Source organism: Rhineura floridana, chromosome 7, assembly GCF_030035675.1.
Source record: "Rhineura floridana isolate rRhiFlo1 chromosome 7, rRhiFlo1.hap2, whole genome shotgun sequence".
Classification (NCBI taxonomy): Eukaryota; Metazoa; Chordata; class Lepidosauria; order Squamata; family Rhineuridae; genus Rhineura; species Rhineura floridana.
In genome coordinates, this window is record NC_084486.1 from 93,131,588 (window position 1) to 93,155,678 (window position 24,091).

A 24,091-nucleotide genomic window follows, 5' to 3' on the forward strand; every position below is an offset into this window, starting at 1 on the left:
GTATTTTACTGTGAAGTTGTACGTCGCCTAGAGTGGCCGTTAATTTGGCCAGATAGGCGACTCACAAATAAATTTTTATTATTATTATTATTATTATTTGGGGTGGAGTCATGACTGTTTCAAGTGATATGATACTGCTTTAAGTGCTATCAATGGCTACTAGTCATGATGGCTATATATACTACTTCCAGGATCAGAGATGGCATGAGTGGGCTGTTGTCCTGAAGTTTTACTTGTGGGCTTCCCATCAGCATTTTGTTGGCCTGTGTAGGAAATAGAATGCTGGATTAGGTAGCCCTTTGAACTGATTCTGTAGGGTTTTAGCACTTAGAATAGATGTCGCCTCACCATCCTGCGAGCTAGTATGGGAATTTATAATTATTGCTAAGAAATAGTTAAACTATATGTTTACTCACTTTTACTTTACTTTTTAGTCTGTTCATGTGATGACACTGCGGAGCTGGAGAGAAGTAAGTGAAGAGAAAATGCACAAGAGTATTAAGGCTGCAATCTTATCCCTACTTACATGGGCCTGTTGAATCTAATTAGACTTATTCCTGAGTAGACGTGTTTAGGATTGCACTGTAAAGTGCTTAACTTCATGACTTAATGACAGGAGGAATGAGCTGCATGCGAGACAAAGCTTCACAGAATAAATAAATTGGCAGAAAACACCAGTGTCCTGTTCTTTGAGTGTAATATTTTCACCAACAAACATACTAAAGTATTCCTATCTGAAGACAGATTATGTTGTCTGTCCTCTGTTTTTAAGTAAATTTTGGATTATGCAGTGCAACATTATTTCTGTATTGCTGGTGCTATACAGATGTGTGTCACCAATGAGGAAACTTGCAAAGAAAGTGAAGAAATTGCTAGTGCTAATGAGAATGTTAATGAAAAGAACATAATACAATCAATCTCCATGGTTCATTTTATTCCAAATTGGCAAATGGATGGCAAATGATATGGATCTGCTTATTATTTTAACTGTTGTTAATTATTTCTGTTCTATACATTTTTGGATTTAGGTTATATTGTGTGGTGTTAAAGTAGTTTTCATGTGTATTTGTATATAGTCTTAAATTAATTCAAGCCATCTTGAAGTACAGTCTTGAAGGAAAGGCAGGATAGAAAGATTAAAAACAAAAACAAATCTTGACTGTAAGAGTGATAATAAGGCAACTGATGATTGTGTTGAGATTGATGCTAGAGTGATCTGCTCCATGTTAATTGAAGGGCAGTTACTTTGATGTTATAATTTTAATCCTTTTCAGAGTTTTGCCTGTTGATAAAATGGACTTGTGGGGTTCCTATTTTTGAATGGATGAATAATCTGAAATATGTTGTGCATGCATGGGTTATGTGGTGCATGTTTGAGGGGTTTTTTAACACAGAAATATCTTAAGAGAAAAGCAGAATAATTAGAACTCCTAAATTAAATCCATAACTGGAGATTGTTTCTATTTCTGATAACCACCTGTAATAGTTGCTGCTCTTGTATATCTGATTTTAGAGAATAGATCACCTTCTGAAACAAGACTGCCTTAATGAAGCACTGGCTCTTGCTTGGTCCTTTCATGAAGGGAAAGCCAAGGCTGTTGTAGGTAAGGTTGATGTAGATGTTGTACTATCTATCTAATTGCCATGTTGCTTAAACAAAATGAAAGAACAAAGCCCTCACTTTTTTTGTGTAGAGGAAATGTTTTTATTCTGGGATCAGAACAAAATTCTGGCACAAATTAAGAATAAAAAATACTACAAGACAAATAGACATGGCAGTGCATTATGCCTGTAGGATGTTCCTATACTCAGAAGGGCTGCCCTACTGAATCCATCTACTCCCAGCATCCTGTGCCCAGCAGTGGCCAGCCTGCTTCTGGGCAGCCCACAGGTGGGGGATGAAAGCAAAAGCACCCCCCTGCATTGGTTGCCTCCTCTCAACTAGTCTTAAGAGCAGTATTATCTCTGAACATAGAAGTTCCATCTTGCTGTCATGGCTAATAGCCATTGGTACACCTGCCCTCCATAAATTTGTCTCATCCCATTTTATATTTAATCTAAGTCAGTGGTCCGTGTCATATCTTGGGAGAACTACTTGATACCACCCTTGGCTTCAAGAGGAGCATCTGATTGCTAAAAGCATTTCAGAGAAAGGGGCTAGTGACTAAGGGCAGATGAGGCAGACTAAATCCTGTGAATCCACACATTTATCTGCAACCTTAACTCTAAGTCTGACATGATAAAAGTTGTGACACAGCACTTTTGAACCAGTTAGGGAAGGGTGGTGTAAAGGGTTAGAAAGATTCTTGCACCTGTTACTATGGGAGGAGTTTGTGAAAGATTAGTCACACTATCTTTTTAGGAGTGTTTTTTATTGGTACAAGGAATAAATGAATAGTTCATTCCTGGTTCAAATATATTTATCATAAAGCACACAAGATGCGTTGTCCACTGAATAAGAGCCACCATATGGTGAAAGCAGAGATGAACTGTGCCAAGCTGGTGACAAAAATTAGAAAAGGAAAACTAGTGTTGCCTTAAGGTTTGGTATAAATGAAGCCATTAAAGGAGTTTTGGTTGTGCTTTGAAAACTGCTTCTTTCAGGCTTGAACATGGGAATTGTGCTTGGCAATCTGAACATTACAGTATTGCAATTCTACCATATATGTGATGGTGCTTATGCATTTTAAAGTTCTGTTATGAGACCTGAGCCTCTGCAGGAAGTAGAGTAATCAATAAGAAAATACTGTTTTATGAGTTATCATAAGTCGCCTTTGTTGCCCTGATGGATGACATTTGTTGGGAGAAGGACAGGGGGAGTGCAACCCTGTTACTCTTACTTGATCTCTTAGTGGCTTTTGATACCATTGACCATGGTATCCTTCTGGGCTGACTTGGTGAGATGGATATTGGAGGGACTGTTTTACAGTGGTTCCGATCCTATCTCCAAGGTCATTTTCAGAGAACAGCATCGGGTGGTTGTCATTCAGCCCCCTGGCAGTTGTGCTGTGGAGTGCCACAGGGTACCATCTTTTCCCCCATGCTGTTGAACATCTATATGAAGCCCTTGGGAGCGGTCATCAGGAGATTTGGGGCAAAGTATCAGCAGTACGCTGACGATAGCCAGCTCTGTTTCTCTGTAACATCTGAATTGGAAGAGGCCGTGCAAGCCCTGGACCGCTGCCTGGACTCGGTGGTGGGCTGGATGAGGGCCAATAAACTGAGTCTGAATCCTAGCAAGCAAGATGGAGGCTCTGTGGGTCAGTGGTTCCTGAGTTCAGATAAGTGGTCAATTGCCTGTTTTGGATGGGGTCATACTCCCTCTGAAAGAGCAGGTTCGTAGTCTGGGGGTGCTCCTGGATCCATCTTTGTCGCTAGAGGCCCAGGTGACCTCAGTAGGAAGGAGTGCCTTTTACCAGCTTTGGCTGGTAAGACAGCTGTGGCTGTTTCTGGACCGGGATAGCCTGACCACTGTTGCCCATGCACTGGTAACCTCCAGGCTGGATTACTGTAATCTGCTGTATGTGGGGCTGCCCTTGAGGTTGGTCCAGAAGCTGCAGCTGGTGCAAAATGCAGCGGCTCAACTGCTCACTGGGGCAGGGTATCGCCAACATGTCACCCCGCTGCTGAAGGAATTGCCCTGGCTGCCTGTTTCTACCAGGCCAAGTTGAAGGTTCTAGTTTGGGTGTACAAAGCCCTATACAGCTTGGGACCAGGACACCTGAAAGACCGTCTTAACTCTTATATACCCAGCCGATCACTGCACTCTGCAGGTGATGGCCTCCTGCAGATACCATCTTATCAGGAGGCCTGTTCTGCACAACATAGGAAACGGACCTTTAGTGTGGTGGCACCTACCCTGTGGAATTCCCTCCCCTTAAATATTAGACAGGCTCCATCTCTGTTATCTTTTTGGTGCCTATTGAAGACAAGCCTTTTAAGTTGAGACCTTATCCCAGCCTGCGTCTCTGTTGGAATTGCTTTTTAATATGTTTTTTAACCTTTTTTTTAAGATGTCTTCAAAGCTTTTTAAAAAAATGTTTTTAAAGATGTTTTGTTTTAATGTATTTAAAGTCTGGTTTTATGATGTTTTAAAGTGTTTTTAGTGCTTTTGTTTGCCGCCCTGGGCTCCTGCTAGGAGGAAGGGCGGGATATTAACCAAATAATAAACAAACAAATAAATAAATAAGTGACAAGTCTTTTCTCTTGCTGTCTGAAGCTGAAAAGAACATGACATGCTGCTTTTTGTTTAAAACAGGCTTGTCTGGGGACGAACATAAACGGAAGGCTGTTGTTGCAGACAGAGTGAGTTTTTCCTTTTCCTCTTCTTTAATCTCATCATGTTTTCAGCTATAAAACTACGTTCCATCTTCATTTTTGGCAATATGTTGCTTTTTTTCTTCCAACAAGAAACTGAGGCAGGGTGATGTGTGTGCACACCCATGAGTGTGTAAAAGCAAAAGGCAATTTAAGGCCAGGTTTTCCATCAATGTACATGTTTCTGATATGTGATACTGTGACACCAGTCTGTATGGGTACACTTCCACAAATGATGGCATTGACACTACATTTACTGGTATTGGGCCCAAAGTAGACTTAATATGGGAGATGAATAAGCAGTGTGTCCCATGTATTTTAAGGTCAAAGCATCTGGGTTAGGAGAATTAAGAGAGCTTCAGGAATTGTTCACCTTCCTCCCTCACAGTTTTGCTCTACCAAGCTAAACATACAGGTAAATAGATATATGAACGTCAAAGTTATCTTTGGGATAATGAATCTACCAAGATTTATTTAGGATTTGAATATGGCATGGCACTGGGCCAGTATTTCAAAACTCCAGAGTTATTATAAAATTAAATAATCAGCATGCTTTCCTTAGAGAACTGTGTGAAATGTTGTGATGCTCCCAGTATCTCTGTTTTTATAATAGTGTTCTCCAGATGTTGCTAGATTACAGCCCCTACCATCCGTGACCATTGACCATACTGGCTGGGGCTGCCGGAAGTTGGGAGTCTAGCAGTATCTGAAGGACACCACCTTGAGTAAGGCTGCTTTACTTCCTATTGGGGAGGTTAGAAAGGGGCTGTGGGAGCAAATTGAGAGGGTGGGATTGAGGAGGCCAGCCCTGAAGGGAGGCACATGGGAGTTGGCTGTTGCACTCTTGAATTTGCCCCTGCTGCTGATCCTTTTTACAGTTATATATAACCTAATGGAGTGAAGCCACTTCATTGGGTACTATGAGGGAGGAAGAGAGGCTGCAGGGATAGTTTTCTACCCTCTGCTAGTGGTGAGGAAGGAAGTATTCTCATCCAGCTTGGATCATGATCTGAGCTGGAGGAGAGTCCAGGGGCTTGTTAAAGGTTGCCCTGGTTTTGAGGTCAGATTTTAACGAGTCCTTGAAGTTCTCACCAACATCCCTATAGAAAAGGTATGCTTTTGGCAAAACTTCAGAAGCCATTTAATATTTGCTCAATATAATTTTCAACATCACATTCAATGCATAAATTGTAACACCTGTGAATGAACCATCTGCTGGAAATACTGGATTTTCCCAGGTACAAAATTATTACAATTTGCAGGTTGAGAATATGTGACTGTCTTCCCGCATAGTAGTTGATGTATATAGCAAAGTGAACTACATGCAACAACTTAGAACCACATGTGCATTTATTGTACCAAAAGGCTTTGAAGAAGCATGTTGAAAACCATAAATAATGGTCAAATGATTAGTATTTTTTCCTGATGAGTCTTATACTTGATTTCTCTCTCTTCTCCCATTCTCAAGCATCATCTTTTAATATCAGGCATTCCCTAGCTCTGTAACCTTTCAATTCCACAGATGGTTGAAATCCTTATCCATTATGCTGATCGAACTATGAAGAAATGTCCTGACCAGGGTAAAATCCAAGTTATGGAGCAACATTTTCAGGTACAGTGTTTTGGAGTGGTTCCACTTGCAGTTCAGAAAAAACAAACCAGATTAGGAAATGTTTAGAGAGAAGTGGAAGCCCTTGTATCAAAATCATTTTGCCTTAACATTCATTATTATTATGCTGCTCTTTGGTATCTTGTGGTAGACACAAAGGTTGACCCCCTCCAGATAGAAAAAAAATGCAAATAGAAAGTTCCAGTAGTTTTTCTGTCTTGGGGATTATGTGCAAGCAATATAATACCTTCCTAATTTGGTTATCTCCCTCTTTCAGTGCAAGAGTAATTTTTTCTGGAGACTAGCTACATAATAGTAATAAGAGATCCAGTAGTCTTTGTGAGTTATTTGTGTCACTTTCTATATGGTCTTTTCACAGGATATGGTGCCTGTCATTGTTGATTACTGCCTTCTGCTTCAGCGGATGTAAGTGAGAGCATAAGAAGCCTGGCTATTGAATTTGAGATTTGCCATATATATTGTACCAGGACTGCAACCTATAGCTATAGCCGCCTTAATGACAAACAGCAGGTGTCCCAGAAGAAAAGCAAGATCTGAAAGCTGACAATTATGGAACAACTGAGCATAGAGGAAGCTTTTCTTTATATTTTCTGTCTAAATAGTCCTGAATCATAATACTGCATTTTGCAGTTACTTATTTCTAAAATGACAGGTCTTTAAATGGATTTTCCTTTTAAGATTTAACCTTTTTAAAGTCTAAATGACACATGCTTGAGGAATTTGATCTTTGTGAATTCCAATACAAATTGACCCAATCTGCACCTCCTGAAGTAATATGCAGATCAAGAATGATTTGAAGGATAATTGCATCAATTCTCTTTCCTCAGAATTTTGCAATGCAGTTAGTTCAAAGATACCAAAAAGCATATTTTAGGATAAAATATGTTTATGAATAGCATTATGTGAAACATATTTATAGACTAATAATTAAACATTAATGTGGAAATGGAATAGAACACCTGTATGAATTAACACATGCAAAATTAACACAGGCAGAGATAGACTGACCAGTCCATCCCTAGTCTGAATGCAGAAAATGTTTTTCCTGCTGGGTATGTTTTAGAAATTAACTATAACTTGCTAAAATACGTTTTTAATTTTTTGGCAATATCTCTGTTAATCACGCATCGTTTTCTTTGTTCTAGGGATCTGTTGTTTAGCCAGATGTATGACAAGATGAGTGAAAATTCTGTGGCAAAGGGTGTCTTTCTGGAGTGTCTTGAGCCATATATTTTAAGTGATAAATTGGCAGGAATTACAGCTCAAATTATGAAAGATTTGCTGCTTCACTTCCAAGATAAGAATTTAATGGCAAACATGGAGGCTTGTATTGTACATATGGATATCACCAGCCTAGACATTCAGCAGGTGATCAACAGCATTCTGCATATTTTGACATTTTTGTAAAATCTCCTTTTACTATTTATTTATTATTTGATTTATATCCCACCCTTCCTCCCAGTAGGAGCCCAATAGTACATACAATTTATGTACTAACATCTTTAATAGTTCATGTAGAAGCTATTTTAAAAGTTCTGTTTTGCACGATACTAAAGAGATTCACCTCCAAAGTATTCCAAAGTATTTGCTCCAAAGTATTCTAGAACCAGAGAAGATCTCGCTTCATCTACATGAATCCAGCTTCAATTATGCCCATCAATCCCACAGAGAAGACTTGCCTCACAATCCTATTCGTTTCAGTTCAGAAGTAAGCCCCACCAAGTTCATTGAGACTTGCTCTCAAATAAGTGTGTTCAGGATTGTAGCCCTTTTCACAGGAACTTTGAACTGTGTGGAATCTGTGCAGCGGAGGAGCAAGATAGCATCTCCTGCCCTTCAGCTCTACTTTTAGGGCCTTACCATATAGAGTCAAATACATATAGGCCTTATTCGTGCTAAAAACGTAAGGATTCCTTAGATTGGCCTGAGTGTATTGAAATAAAGATTTTTTTAATTATTATTTAAATTTATATCCTGCCCCTTCTCCCAGGAGGATCCCAGGGTGGCAAACAAAAACACTAAAAATATCTTTAAAACAAAACATCTTAAGAGACAGAGGGTTGGAGGGTTGGCTTTCATTGCAGTAGGGTATAAATATTTTAAGAAAATAAAAAATGTTTTTTTTACTAAAGTTGAGCACCATGCCTTTTTGAAGTATATATGCCTTAAGAAGACGTGGGGTTACTCTTGAAAACGGTCCGGAAGCTGCAACTGGTACAGAATGCGGCAGCTCGCCTGATTAAAGGCAGCCGCCGGCGAGATCACATCACTCCAGTGCTGATGGAGTTGCACTGGTTACCGGTTGTTTTCCGGGCCCAATTCAAGGTGTTGGTTCTGACCTTTAAGACCCTATATGGTTTCGGCCCAGTCTATCTGAAGGAGCGCCTCCAACATCATCAGGGATGCGGCTCAACAAGATCAGCCTCAAAAGGCCTTCTCTCTATCCCACCAGTTAAAACAGCTAGAGTGGTGAGAACTAGGGAGAGGGCTTTTTCAATTGTGGCCCCCACTTTGTGGAATTCCCTCCCAAATGATCTCCGCCATGCCCCCTCGATGATGAGCTTCTGCCGGGCCTTGAAGACCTGGCTCTTCAGGCAGGCTTTTGGGGTGGGTTAGGTTTCATTATTATTGTTGAGATTTTTAATGTTTTAATGTATTTGTATGTTTTTATTTTGTACGTTGCCCAGAGTGGCTGGACAGCCAGCCAGATGGGCGACTAATAAATTTAATAAATAAATAAGTAATAAATAAATAAAAATCTCTTTAAAAAAGAGAGAGAGAGAGATGCGAGCCAAACATTGGAAACCAAGAATACTGAGGCATCCAGTTCTATATTCTAGAATGCCCCCTCTATGGAGCAAGATTAATTTAAGTGGTGCATAATGGCACTGTTAAACTGAAAGAGAATATAGTGATCTGAGGCATCTTTGCTAGACCAAAGCTTTGATGTTATGCACGCTGTTGGAAACAGGGCTCCCAAGTGAAAGTTTGGGAGTGAAAGGCAGAGAGGTGCACATGATTACATCAGAAACCTTTGTAATTATATATTTAAACTCATATGTGCAGATGTAGGGTTGAGATTTTAAAATTGGTATTTTCAAGATCCTAATAAATCCTGTAGTCTGTGCAAAAGATCTCAAGGACTAAAACTGACTCACAAACTACAAATTATGTCCCTCCCGATCTAAGGAAATCAATTTCAGCTCTGTGTACAGGTATTACTGAATAAGTTGATATTAGCTTTGAAGTACACATTCAGTTTACTATCACTTTATAGTACTGAATACCTCTGCACACCTCAAACTTATTTTTGTTCCTAGGTTGTCCTCATGTGTTGGGAAAATCATCTGTATGATGCCATGATCTATGTCTACAACAGTGGAATGAATGATTTTATTACTCCAATGGAGGTAAGAATGTTAGAGCCTCATGTGAAGTATCTTGTATGCTAATCATTTGTGCTGAACAAGACTCCAACTCCCATCAGCCCTAGTCAGCATGGCTAATGGTTATGGATTATGGGAGTTGCCCTCCAGATGTTGTTGGACTGCACCACATGGTAACCTTTTATTCATTCCTCTTTAATTACAATTCTTACTTATTCTGAACATAGTGTGTGTGTACAAAGAAGCCAAACACGTATTACCTGGGTGACGTGAACACAGTCATTCTCTCTGGAGTTGGAACTGATAGGTCTAATAGGAGTGGCTCTTATGAAGCATCATAAGGTACACTAAATAGAGCTGCTTTGAGCCAGTGAATAACTTACAAGCACTTGTTCCTTGACAAACATGGAGCAATTGCTTTTTCCAACCAAATAAATAACTTTTTAGCATTTGGCAATAAGCAGGTTTTTATAGCCCAGAACAGCAGCTTATTTAGTAAAGTTGGCTTCATCCTTAACTGTTCATAAAATGTCTGAAAAATAATCAACATTTTATTTTGATAAGTAAAGAGTGTGCAAACAATAACAAAATTGAAACGTATTTTCATATGAAACTGTTGGAGGCTAGAACACAAACAGCTGCTATCATCACTGCTGCTGAAGCTAACAGATTATAATAAATTATATACAGTAGTCTTCCAGAAAGAAGTCATGTATGTGAGATTTTCCCACTCACCCCTAAACATGGTGTATTGAACACTGCTTTCAGTATGTTGATATCTCTTGTTGTGTTCTGGAGATAGATCTCAATAAGAACAGTGGTGGGGAACTCTGTAGCCCTCCAGATGAGATTGGTCTAAAATTCCCATCAACCCTGACCATTGGCCATGCTAGCTGGGGTTGATGTGAATGGGACTCCTCCAACATGTGGAAGACTGTACATTTCCTGTCTCTGGGTAGGAATATCAGATTCTTGCATGCATATTTTCATTGCAGGGAGAAAATAATCAGTCAGCTAGACTGGACTATGCTATGGGTTGGATCCAGCATAGCGCTAAGTAAGCTTCCTGTTGGTGTAATAATTTCTGCTTGTGCAAGCAGACTTCCCTCCCTCTCCTTACCCCCAAACACCCCATAAATATGTTCTAGGGGTTTCCCCAATCATCTGCAGAGCATACATGGGGGAGGGGAGTCCAATTGCGCAAATGGAAATCCTTGCACTGACGGGATGCTTACTTAACACTGTGTTGGATACTTGAACCACTGGATCAAAATCTCCCCTTTTTCCAGAGAGAGATATTGCATTAAAATAAACGGAGAACACTGTTTTGCTTGTTACTTCCCACCAAAATTGTAGGTGGATTGTGAGGTCATGTATGCACCCAAAACATGTACTTTGTTGTGATTTGTCCATAGCGAGTATCAAGTAAACAGGCCTTTGGAGAAACTGTAATTATAGTTGCCTGAATTTGTTCTTTCTCCTCGAACCTCTCCTCCATTGCAATTCTTGTCTGGCATATTATTCAAGCCTGTGTGGGCGCAGATTATATCACTGCAAGTCTGGTCTTTGAGACTATTGGAATGATAGTGGTAAGCAGTGTGATTTGACTGAAAGCTGCTATTACACATGGTGGAAAAGGTCAGCTTCTAGTTCTTGTCTTTGAGAATTAGAGAGAAAATCATGTAGTGACATATTCCTAATATCAGCTACCAACTGCGTAATTGCATTGACCGTTTGTTAGAGACAGAAGAAATCCCTTGTATCACCAAAACTTAATAACATCATTGCTAAGTTTGTTATTTCCTGACCAGGTTAAAAAAAAAAACCAGCATGTTGGTTGTTTATATAGTGATGTCACCTTAACAAGTCATCAACTGTTCATTTTCATTTAGGAGAACAGTCATGATGCTGAATCAGTCTTCTTGTTGGGAAATAAGTATGTTAGCTCAATTGTTATTAATTAACTGTGTCAGTGAACTGATCACTTGATCACCAGTTTTCTGCCTCAATGTTAATGCTAAAAATGTTTTAAAGGATGGTGGTAACTGCTGCAGCATTAGGGAATCTGTATGAGCCAGTTTTGCCACAAGTCCTGGCTGAATGACAGATAGTGCCATCTAAGGATCATTTCATACAAAAGATTTCCTACACAAAGTAATTTCCATGTTGAAAATGGCATCTTTCACACAGGTAATCCATCACATATGACAAACCTGTATGTATCTATTGTACCATGTGTGCTGTGCTCATGAATCCTATGAAGGGTCATGGCTCAGTGTCCCTGGTTCAATCCTCACCATATCCAGGTAGGGCTGGGAGAGACTCCAGTTTGAAATCCCAGAGAGCTGTTACCAGTCAGTGTAGACAGTACTGAGCTAGATGGGCCAATAGTCTGACTTGCTATAAGATGGCTTCCTATGTAAATGAATTCACATTGAGTTTAGAATGAAGTCTGCAGTTTTATTAAGAGTGTGTTGGATCTGGCTACCTGCCAGGTAGTATATATATATTACAGTATTTACCTTTCTTGGCATCCACACTGCTTCCTGCACTGATAGTTGCATTTAATTGCAACAAGTAAACTCACTGATACATGATACATGAAGGTTACAGTATAGTGCAGAAGAGCTTTTCCCCAGATGTTGTTGGATTACAACTCCCATCATCCCCAGCCAGCATGGCCAATGGTCAGGAATGATGGGAATTGTAGTCCAGCAACATCTGGGGACCCAAAACCTGGTACAGATGAAGAAAGCCCCATATTCTTTGGTTCATTGTGGACAGGGAATCAAAATATTTTTTTTAGTTTCAAAAGGAAGCCAGCTAATCTCATACTGGGCTCCCATGAGGACTACTCAGTAGCGCCACATGCTGCTCTCTCATCTTCTTGGTAGACAGAGGAGTTGCTGTTTTGTCACTAAAGGAAAGAGGCAAAAAGAAGGCAGCAGGTGAGTGTTTAAGTAGACTGCAGTGAAGTCCTCAAATATCATATATGATTCCTCGAATATGATGATCTACATGTAGTCATGTAATTTCCCACATGGGAGCAATGTGAAATCTTGTCTGAAACGGACCTGGGCTATACTCCAATGTTATGCTGTAGTCCCAGAGTAATTTACAGCTATTCAAACAAAACTGCTGCAGGCACAATCATTCCCTTCCACTTCAGCTGTACCCGCTCCAGCTGCTTATCAGCTTTCTCATTTGGGGGCATCTCTTCCTTTTGAAGTCTTCTGCCTTGTTCCTGCCAAATCCATGCTTGATGTGTTTGTGGTGGCCCACTGTTTCAAGAATAAAAACGAAGAGTGACAGAGGAAACTTCTGTTAACTTTCTGTGTTTCTCTTTTCCAGAAATTGTTCAAGGTCATTGCTCATCCACTTAGTGCTGGAAAGTCTCTCTCAGGTACACTGTGTTTGATTAGTACTTCTTATTTGGAATGATATTTTGAGCACTTTTTGGAAGGTTATTTGGTCTGTGATATCTGTGTTAACATGAAGGATCGCAATAGGCTTCCTTCCCTTCCCTTCCTCTCACTCCCTTCTGTAGTCTCAGCTCCTCATCTCACATCATTGGCTTGTTCCATCTGAGGACTGCTTAAGACGTGTGATGGTCCTATGCAGCTTCTGTGTACCTGAGTAAGCTCAGTCAAGTGACTAGCTGGAAACCCTGGAGGGACACTGCCAGTAAGCACAGACCACAGCAGGGGATCCTCCAACCCACTGGTCAGACCTGGCCTGCCAGGCCTCCACATTTGGGCTGCCAGGCTCTTTTCCTGAAAACCACACCCACCTGTCCCACACCTGGCATCATATGTGTCATCGGGTTCGGGGCAGGTGGAGATGCAGCTGTAGAAGGAAGATTGAACCCCACACACATCAGCTGATGTGCATGGAGTTCAATCCTGCTTTGTCCAGTATCTTCCCCCTACCCTGGTGGATCAATTTTGATAGGGGTGTAGGTCCAGCCCACCTGTCAAAGGTGGCCTAACCGAGGTGGAGCGGGGAAGATGACAATTTGGACTGCTGAGCCAAAAACGTTCTCCACCCTTGTCATAAACGATACTGAGGGAGATGGACCAATGGTCTGTGTTCCATATCTCAAATATAGAGGACCTTATGTGTTCTTCTCATACTTCCCTCCTATCAGAAGATAGGAATACATCCTCAGTACTTGGAATATAAAAACATGGTGTCATGTCTGTGTCTTAGACAGTGTCTGTTATTTACTAAATGTTAAAATAGGGTTTTTTTCAGCCTTGCTTAAAAGTATGTTTCATGAACTTTTTCAAATGGTTAGTATTCAAATGCAGTATTTTAAGTTGCAGTACAAGAGGCTGCACAATGGCTAGAGTGCAAGTGGTGAAAGATATGCTGTGAGGCTGGCAAGGCACGAGTGAAACTACATAACCGTGTCTACTGTGTGGTGGTGAGGGTGGTGAAGGCCCACAAATCGCATCCTCAAGTAACAGTCCAGTAGACCTTTTTTGTATTGTAAGGGGTCTGTTAACATCTACTCCAGGAAATGGAGTTTTAGACCCTTTGGAAGCCCACTGTGAATTATTTGCAAAGCACTTTGAGGCTAAATTTGCTCACCTCCGTAGCAATCTTCATGCCCCATCCGCATTTACTGTAGTGGCCAGTGAGGTGTCCAGTGCAACATCTGCTGCAACTTCTTGGGATCAAATTGATGTGGCCTGATGTGAACAAGGTGCTTGCAATGATGTAGCCAGCAATGTGTCTCCTTGTTCCTTGCCCCCCTTGCCTTATTAAAGCTTGCCAAGGGGGTATGACCGAGTGGATCCAGCATGTAGTCAGTTCATCTGGTGGGAGGAACTTGTGGTCCTGACTGCCATGAAAGAGATGTTATCTAACCACTCCTGAAAAGTCACAAACTGATAGGTCCAGGCCAGGTGGACTAACTACCACCTAGTTGCAAATACCCCCCTTTTGGAAAGGTGATCTAAAGAGTTGTGCCACAGAAATTGAAAGTACTCTTGGATGAAACAGGTTATCTTGACCCATTTAAATCTGGATTCAGGCATGGTTATGGGACTGAATTGGCCTTGGTTGCCCTGATAGATGACCTTTCTCAGGAGAAGGACAGGGGGAATGCGACCCTGTTATTCTTACTTGATCTCTCAGTTGCTTTTAATACCATTGATCATGGTATCCTCTTGAGCCAACTTGATGAGATATGTGTCGGAGGCACTGTTTTACAGTGGTTCTGATCCTATCTCAGGGTTGGTTTCGGAGAATAGCATTGGGTGATTGTCTTTTGGCTTCCTGGCAGCTGTGCTGTGGCGTGCCTCAGGGTAATTTTGTTTAACATCTATATGAAGCTCTTGGGAGCGGCCATAAGGAGATTTGGGGTAAGGTGTCAGCAGTACGCTGATGATATCCAGCCCTGTTTCTTGGTAACATCTGAATCAGGACCAGCCATGCAAGCCCTAGACCAGTACCTGGACTCAGTGATGAGCTGGATGAAGGCCAATAAACTGACTTTAAGTCCTAGCAAGATGGAGGCACTGTGGATAGGTGGTTCCTGAGTCTGGATAACTGGTCAGTTGCCTGCTTTGGATGGGGTTGTACTTCCTCTGAAAGAGTAGATTCGTAGTCTGGGGGTGCTCCCGGATCCATCTTTGTTGCTAGAGGCCCAAATGACATCGTTGGTTAGGAGTGCCTTTTACCAACTTTGGCTGGTAAGACAGCTGTGGCTGTTTCTCGACTGGAATAGTCTAACCACTGTTGTCCATACACTGGTAACCTCCAGGCTGCATTACTGTAATGCATTTTATGTGGTTTTGCTTTTGAGGCTGGTCTGGGAGCTGCAGCTGGTGAACAGTGTGGCTGCACAACTGTTCACTGGGGCAGGACATCTCCAACATGCTTTTCTGCTGCTGAAAGAATTGCACTGGCTGCCCATTAGCTACCAGGCTAAGTTCAAGGTGCTGATTTTGGTCTATAAAGCCCTATACAGATTGATACCAGGATACCTCATCCATTATCACTGCACTCTGCAGGTAATGGCCCCCTGCAAATGCCATCTTATTAGGAGGTGTGTTCCACACAGCATAAGAAGCAGACCTTTAATGTTGTGATACCTAACTTTTGGAATTTGCTTCTCCTAAAATATTAGACAAGTGCCATTTCTGTTTTCTTTTCGGTGCCTACTGAAGACTTTCCTCTTTCAATTGGCCTTTTAAATAGAGACCTTATCCCACTGTGCATCTATGTTAGAACTATTTTAAAATGTTTTTTTTAAATATCTTTTTATCGGATACTTTGCTTCTAAGATGTTTTTTATATATTCTTAGTGTTTTATCACTTATTTGCTGCCCTGGGCTCCTTCTGGGAGGAAGGGTGGGATATAAATTTAATAATAAATAAATATATTTAGTGCAGATACCTAACAGTATGTAAGGTTATGGAGGAAATGGAACCTTGAGTTTGTCAGACTACTTTATTGTTGAAAGTGAGTCTCCATACTTGAGACTCTTTTAGTAAAGAAAGATATGACCATTAAGTAAATTTGACTGTTCATCGCTCTAGAAGTTAACACAAAATTTCCCCCCACCCTGTTTTTCTTAGATGAGCAAGTCATTATGGGCAACAAGCTTCTTGTCTATATAAGGTATGGTACTTCAAACATTTATAAGAAAGCCTATATTACTACAAAAAGTAAAATATCATTAACTATGCGGTTCTCTTATTGTGACACATTTAAATGTTTTTTCTTTTCTTTTAATAATGTTATCTGTTATTTAATTTTGAGAATTGCATTATTGTATTGATGTATTATGATGTGTTGTTATATTCGTGTTTTTGTAAGCCGCCTTGAGGGCCTTTTGGCCATAAGGCGGGGTATAAATTTAAGAAATAAATAAATATTTTGCCACATAGGGAGAGAGAAACCCAACAGCTCAACTATGCCAGCACCCAACTTATGCTGGTGTAACACCATAGCTTAGTTAAGACTCTGTGCACTCCGAGCACAAAAGTTTGGATGAAAAATAACGGTTCAAAAACAAAACAAAAAACCAATCAAGCAAAAAGAGAAAGTAGCAATTCAGATAGCCACTTTCCTGATGTCCATGGCAACATTGCTGGCACACACCAATCATAGGGCAGCATGCTGACAATGACCCCAAATCAGTCAGGCATGGAAGAAGCCAGTCCATGCTGGGAGATGTAAAAATGTTCCAACAGCATTGTCCCACCCCACCACAGCGAATAAAAGGAGAAGATGAAAAAATATACCAAAACAGAGATTTTTTTGGCCCATTGCATTTTGGAGAGCTTATCCCAGTCTGCATCTGTGTAGGAATTGTTTTTGAGATGTTTTTAAAGGTGTTTTTGAAGATTTTTTAAAGACATGTTTTTAAGGTATTTTTAAGATCTTTTGTTTTAAAGGTGTTCTTAATGCTTTATCATGGTTTTGCTGCCTTTACCTCCTTCTGGGAGAAAGGGTGGAATATAAATTTAATAATTAATTAATTAGATAAATATTCACTATTAAATGTATTTGGTGGCAAACTTTGGCCTGTATCATTCTCCCAAATGGAGAGATGTAGAAAGTAAGTCCCTCAGGGATCGGTATTGGGACCTGTCCTTTTTAACTTGTTTGTTAATGATCTAGAGTAAAAGAGAAGCAGTGAGGTAGCCAGGTTTGCTGATATACCAAATTGTTCAGGGTGGTTAAAACAAAAAGGCAATGCAAGGCACTTCAAAAGGATCTCTCCAGACTGGTGAATGGGCAGTAAAATGGCAAATGCAATTCAATGTAAACAAATGTAACGTGATCCCAGAGCTTGGAAAAGTTACTTTTTTGAACTATAATTCTCATCAGCCTAATCAAGTGGCCATGCTGGCTGGGGCTGATGGGAGTTGTATTTTAAAAAAGTAACTTTTCCAAGCTCTGTAGTGATCCACATTGGGGCAAAAAACCCTTAATTTCATGGGGTCTAAAGTGTTGGGGACTGACCAGGAACGAGACCATGGGGTTATAGTGGATAGATTGAAGATGTCAACCCATTGTGTGCCAGCTGTGGATAGGAAGAGGGTTTTTTCACTTTCTTAAGACTAGAACTTGGGGCCATCCAAAAGCTGAATGTTGGAATATTCAGGACAGACGAAAGAAAGTACTTCTTCACATACTCCCACAAAAGATATAAGATGCAGTGATGGCCACCAACTTGGATGGCTTTAAAAGAGGATTAGACAAATCCATAGAGAATAATGCTATCAATGACTTCTAACCCCAATGGCTGTATTCTTTCTCCACTGTTGGAGGCCGAAAGCCTCTGAATACCAGTTGCTGGGAATTGCAGGTAGGGAGAGTGCTGTTGTACTCAGCTCCTCATTTTGGGCTTCCTACAGGCATCTGGCTAGCCATTGTGAGAACAGGATGCAGGACTATATGGGCCTTTAGTTTGATCCAACAAGGCTCTTCTCATGTTCTAATGCTGATAGACCCTTTTTTGTGAGGGGTGGCACACAGAAATGGAGGGGCATGGAACAGAGTGACTGGTACCCTGACAGGAGCACTCCATGCTGCTATCATTCGCTGAAATTCCCACATATGGGTGGTAGAGTAGGAACCTAGGAACAGAAATAGAGGCCTTTCCCAACCGCATTTAGGTTTGTGTAGCATATCAACTGTTCCTTTTAGCACTGTTTTAACTCTTTGACTTTCCTTACAGTTGCTGTTTGGCAGGTCGAGCTTATCCCTTGGGTAACATTCCTGAAGATCTGGTGCCCTTGGTTAAAAATCAGGTGGGTTAAGAACATACTGCAAAATTCACTGGGAAGGGCTGTAGCTCAATGGTAGAGCTTCTGTCTTGCACGTGTAAGGTCCCAGGTTCAATCCCCTAAAAGTGAGAGAGAATCTGCCTGAAACACTGGAGAGCTGCTGCCAGCCAGTGTAGTTAATACTGAGCTATATGGAGCAATGGTCTGACTCTGTGTAAGGCAGCTTCCTATGTTCCACCAGGATAATTTTTCATTTTTAAAAAGGATGGAAGCTGTTTATGTAGGTGTGCTTAAGGCGAAATAAAAAATATTCCCAAAGGCATAATTTGTGGATCTCTCTTCCCTCTGTCTTTGAATAATAACCACCCACTCTGTCTGTGGTTGCCACAGCAATACCCCAAGGTTTTCTGAGCTCAACTTCATAGCCTGCTGTTCAATGTTTTGAAGCCTTATTGTATAGGAAGCAAGAGACTCTGTAGAAAATTTGAGATAAAACAAAAGAGGCAATATTGCAGGAATATGAAGAAATGAACACAAAAGGATAGCGTCTCCATGTGTGTCATTCTTTAAGACTATGCCCAGATATTTAATATGTTGTGGTTGGCAGATGACCCCCATCATGGATTTCTCTGTAGCAGTCATGTAATATGAAAGGAATGATGAGTCTTTTATGCTTAGCAGTTACTTTGCAGTTTTCTGATATGAAGTTGCTATCATCAGCTTTCTGATTGTCTGTCATGTGCCTTTCTGATTACCCCGGAGCACTTTGTAATACATATTTTGATTCTCTCCCCCACTCACCTTTCCATGAAGAAGCAGTCATCTGGGAGCTTTACTGTATCTGGTTTCTGTTGTTGGTTCATTATGGGACTGCATAAGAGTCCATAGCAGAGAATGAGAATCTGTGCCCTCCATCAGATGTTGCTGAACTACAACTCCCATCATATCTGACCATTGGCCATGCTGGCTGAGACTGATTAGAGTTATAGTCCGGCAACATCTGGATGGCCACAGGTTCCCCACTTCATTCTAGAGGCTAAGACTGCAATCTTATATACGCTTACCTGGGAATAAGTTCCATTTAACTTGAATAAATTTGCTTCTGAGTAGATGTGCATTTGATTCATTTCAGTTGCTGGGGAGGAGGGTTAAGAAGTAAATTTACCTGATTTGTACACTTGCAGTGCAGTCCTGTGTGCAGTAATGTGGATCCATCCCACTTTATTCATTCTGGCTTACTCCTTGATAAGTGTGTTCAGGATTACATCCCTGATAATGAAATGACATTCTGTTAAATATCCACATTTATGGTATAAAATAGTTTTTAATATGCTGTCGAAACAACATTTTATTAGTAATATTTGAAGAATATTACTAACAATGTGCTGTATGCAAAACCATCTAGCACTCATTAGCTGTGGTTAACCTCAATAGCATGGTAGATAGCTTAGATGTAGGCCAGGTACATCAAAAGGCTTGGCCATAAACCTCAAGCATCACCTCTGTGTCCCTGATGCAAATGCTCCTCAGGAAATTGTTGTATAAACCTCTGCAAAGTACTGTGTCTAGTGCTTCACTGTACAGATTGGTCACATAACCTACTTTACTGAACTGGCGTATTTTATCCTAAGTAGTTGCACAGTTGTGGCTGCCTGCAACTCTGGTGTAGTGTCATGCTGTTGGGATGTTTCACTGATATACCTGCTGCTCATAGTCTATGAAGTCACAGCTGTAGGTACGATCCATGCAGAGACATCCCAGACCCCAGACTCCTCCATGGGTTTCTGTTTTAAGCAGAGTTATTGGATGGTGTAATCCCAGTTGTTCTTCCTTAAATTGTCCAATACAAATTAAATACTGAATTTTTCAGGATATTTAAAAATTGATTATTTTGGCTGTTTATCCCAGTCTACACTTGAGCTACATTAAGTTGACAGCTCCTTCCTCTTCTCCCCCTACCGCAGTCATCTGTTATTGAACTGAGTAAGTTGGAACATAGCTTGCACATGCACATAACAGACAGGACAAATCTTAATATAAGCATAATGCTGAAGTTTCCCCACAGGTCTGACATGGTTTTTCCCCAGCATTTGGCCTGCAGTTCACAGATTTTCATAATCACTCTGCTGTTTTAAATCCTGCTAAAAATCTTTTACCTTTTGTTTTCCCATATGTTCCAATAAACTGATTCAGTATATTAGGAACAGCTTCATTTTGAGAAGTAGTCTAGAAGGCAAATGTGCTTGTGTCCTTTGCTAGAATTCATTATTTAGGAAACCTGCGGTGATAATCTTTCTCAAATGCCAATGAGCAGCAATAAATGTCAATAATTGTGAAAGCGGATGTAAGAAACCATGGGATATGTTAAACTGAAGTACTTTGCCTACTGTTAAATCATTGAACTTGTACCAGGAAATAAACTTCCAGCACAGCAGATGGCATTTAAGTAACAGAAAATACTGTTGAAAACTCGTTCCCTATTCTCAAGAAAGTTTCAGGGATTGGTACGCTTGGAACAGTTCCTTCAGGTATTCAGACATAGTCGAGTGATTATTAATCTTTCCTTGCAGGTCTTTGAATTTCTTATTCGTTTGCACTCAGCTGAGGCGCCCACAGATGAAGAGGTTTACCCCTACGTACGCACATTGTTGCACTTTGATACACGGGAGTTCCTTAATGTTCTTGCACTGGTAAGTGGCAACACAAGTTCCAGCAAGATGTTGGGAAAGAAATCCTATCACGTCCTGCATTGGATTAAAGTTTGATACCTTTTTTGTCAATTTTTCACTAATCTATAAAAACTTGCATTTCTGTTTGTCAGATATATTTGTTAACCTTTAACAGTATTGTTCACAACTCAGTACTGCCAGTGCAAACTCTCCTTATGGTGTAGAATTTCACTCTTTAGAACTCAGCAGTCCCATATACTGTTGAAAAGTCTTTCTGAAGAAAGGAGATTAGAGCCACTAGCACAAATTCCACCAGCACTGCCGGTCAAACTTCTTGGACTTAAACAATGCATTGAATGCATTGTTAAAACTTATATTTTGGTAGAAATATGCTGTTATATTACATAAGCAATTTTGCAGCAGATAACAGACTGCCAGGCTAGATTATACCAGTGATCAATTTGTCTGCTATTAGGGATTAGTGTATTATTGCTGGCCAAATTTTATAAACAATTATGGAGCAATACACTTAGTGTGAGGATTAGCATGTGAAAAGCTGCAACAACATTTTTAGAAAGACCATGCAGTTGCTATTTCTGGAAGCCAGAGGCTGCCCTGACATTAGATACAGGAAGAGAGAACCAGCAGACTCGCTTGTTATTTCCATTGCTCTTTTTTTGATATCCAAGGAGAGCGGAAGATGCATGTAAGAGGTTTGGGGATTAGAAGACTGCAAGACCTGATTTGGGTTTGGCGGCTGAGGCAGAGAGGAAGGAAGAATAGCACTGTGCTTCTGGGCTCTTCCAGATCCTTTTTATGGATGCTCTGCTTTTTTAATTACTGCTCGCTACTAATCATTTCACCCTGGACATACTCAGGCCACACCATACGCTATCATTATTGGTATTTACTTCACTTAAATGTAAATAATACCTCTTTACACTGTGAACTGATTTTTTTTATTCCTGTTGTTACCCCTCACATTGGTGCCGTTGTCTGGTACACTGTTTTCATTTGCATATTCAGAGTGGGGAAGTTTGCCTGTATAGAAATTATACTGACTCCCTCCAATCTGGGTTCTGCACTCCACTGAAACTTGAATCTCCAAAATCTACAATCTCTTTACTGCCAGACTTAAAAGTCCCTATTCTGTTCCCACCCTCTTTGCTGCCTTAGGTATAGCTGATACCCCTCTTCTGGTTGACTCCCTTAATGCTCTAGCTTTCTTCAGCTAGCTCCCTTCTTGCCTGTCTATTCAGTCATTCAACAGGAAAGTTAAATTTTCTTTGCTTTGTTCTGTTCCTCTGGGACCCATTCTTGGCCCTGTGCTATATACTCCCTCTACACACAGTCCCTGAGTGACCTCAGATCTGGTGGTTTGACAATTTGCTTGTCTTTAAGATGCCACATGATTCTTTGTTGTGTTTGCTGCAACAGACTAACATAGCTATCGCTCTGGAAATTGTTATGTCTAAGCACTGCACTCAGCTCTGCCTCGGAACCCCAAAGCTTTCTGCCTTCATCTAAGCCTGCATCTCTTAAGTGCTTGTCTACTGCTGCCAGCTTCTTCACTTCATACTACTGTCTGATAATGCTGTACATGTTTGAAACCAGTTGATTAATATACAGCATTGAAAATAGTTCAAGCTGGTAGAGGTTAAATGAGAGTAGAGGTTAAATGAGGGTCTCTGTCAGAAACTGTTTTTTTGTGGCCATTTGTATGTTTCTTTCAGTTTCTATACCATATGGGGTTCCTGATGTCTTTGCAACAAGATTTACAAGTGGACAAAAGAAACAAATCCAATAGATAATTACAGTTGACATGAAGGAACAGAAGCAGTATACGAAAATACCTATTGCTGACTGACTGAACTGCTTTATTTTTCATATTATGCATTATATGGAGATAAAGGTGTGAAGTGTTGTTGTTGTTTTATTTTCCCCAAATACCATTCTCTAACAAAGACATTTGAAGACTTTAAGAATGACAAGCAAGCTGTAGAATACCAACAGAGGATTGTGGACATCCTTCTCAAGGTAAGCCCCCCCCCATCCTCCCAGTTTTAGTGGTAGCCATAATGAAAGGTGGGTTATTTCCAGACTATATGCATTCATTTGTTTTAGTCTTATCACTGGTTCAGAATGCTCCCTTTAGGAAATTGCTAAATGTGTCCCTTGTGTGGCTTGCTAATTGATAAGAAGTGTTAAGATTGATTTCACCACTAACTCTTGCAAGGTACTTTGAGCTACTTAAATGAGAAATGTTCTCTGGCTCTTAATAATTCATTGTACCTCAGTAATGGTTCTTTGCAAAGAATACTCTGTAAATATTTTCCTGTTAAAAGATATAGTTCTGCTTGATAAAAACATCAACACATCCAAACTCTGAGCTGGTTGAGCTGACAAATCCTAAACTATGCTATAAGTATTCTTATGATGGTACACTAGGGCTCAGTTTTAGGTTTTTACTTCTAGGATTTTTATACTACCAATTTGAAAGAGAACGTAAAATGGTTGACTTCATTGTTACATGGGTAATGAAAATGTTATTTATTTATTTATTATTTGATTTATATCCCTCCCTTCCTCCCAGTATGAGCCCAGGGTGGCAAACAGAAATGCTAAAAACACTTTAAAACATTGTAAAAACAGACCTTAAAATACATTAAAACAAATATTACGAAATAATTGTGCAGTATGAACTGTTGCTTGATCGGGTATGCACCCCTTCTTCATTGATGTATACTAATGAAGCCATTTTATCTTGATACATCAAGTGAAGTACAGTAGGGCCCCACTCATAGGGCGGGTTACATTCCGGACCCCCGCTGTAAAGCAAAAACCGCTGTAAAGCGGAACCCATTGAATAGAATGGCGCGCAATGCCCGAAAACCGCCGTAAAAGCAGAACAAGCGCCGTATGAGTGGGGCTTTAGTCTAATTGCATCTATTGAGACCGCTGTATTAGCGAATCGCTGTAAAGCGGGGCCCTACTGTATGTTGGTCCAATTGATGGACTTTATCTTTACCTTGGAAAGTATCTACACTGAAACATAATGAAAGGATGAAGAACTGTGAACATAAAGTGACAGTGCAGTGTTATAGATAGCTAATGCAATACAGTGCACATTTTAATAGAGAAGAGAATTGGCAACTAAGTTTATCTTTGTATGTGGTCGTGGACTGTTCTAGAATAGTCTTTTGACTAGAACATTTAACAGAAAAGATGTTGACATGATGGATACAAAAAATTTTAAGGACTGAAAAATGAGCATTGTATCTTAGCATTCTACAAGAGGTACTGCGTAGTAGAGGACAAAGATGGGGAAAAATAGAGAAGTA

The 24,091-nt window shown here is 40.3% G+C and overlaps 1 protein-coding gene across 2 annotated transcripts in view; it reads left to right on the forward strand.

Annotated features, from left to right (window-relative positions):
• Positions 1 to 24,091, forward strand: part of VPS8 (VPS8 subunit of CORVET complex) — a 154,033-nt gene that overhangs the window by 37,816 nt on the left and 92,126 nt on the right. For both annotated transcript variants that reach the window (XM_061636517.1, XM_061636518.1), the window contains exons 17-28: positions 435 to 470; positions 1,514 to 1,604; positions 4,259 to 4,305; positions 5,840 to 5,929; positions 6,306 to 6,352; positions 7,093 to 7,315; positions 9,268 to 9,357; positions 12,685 to 12,736; positions 15,922 to 15,964; positions 18,033 to 18,105; positions 20,652 to 20,771; positions 22,716 to 22,787. In XM_061636517.1, coding sequence (XP_061492501.1) covers positions 435 to 470; positions 1,514 to 1,604; positions 4,259 to 4,305; positions 5,840 to 5,929; positions 6,306 to 6,352; positions 7,093 to 7,315; positions 9,268 to 9,357; positions 12,685 to 12,736; positions 15,922 to 15,964; positions 18,033 to 18,105; positions 20,652 to 20,771; positions 22,716 to 22,787 — 984 coding nt within the window. The remainder of the gene's footprint in view (positions 1 to 434; positions 471 to 1,513; positions 1,605 to 4,258; positions 4,306 to 5,839; positions 5,930 to 6,305; positions 6,353 to 7,092; positions 7,316 to 9,267; positions 9,358 to 12,684; positions 12,737 to 15,921; positions 15,965 to 18,032; positions 18,106 to 20,651; positions 20,772 to 22,715; positions 22,788 to 24,091) is intronic.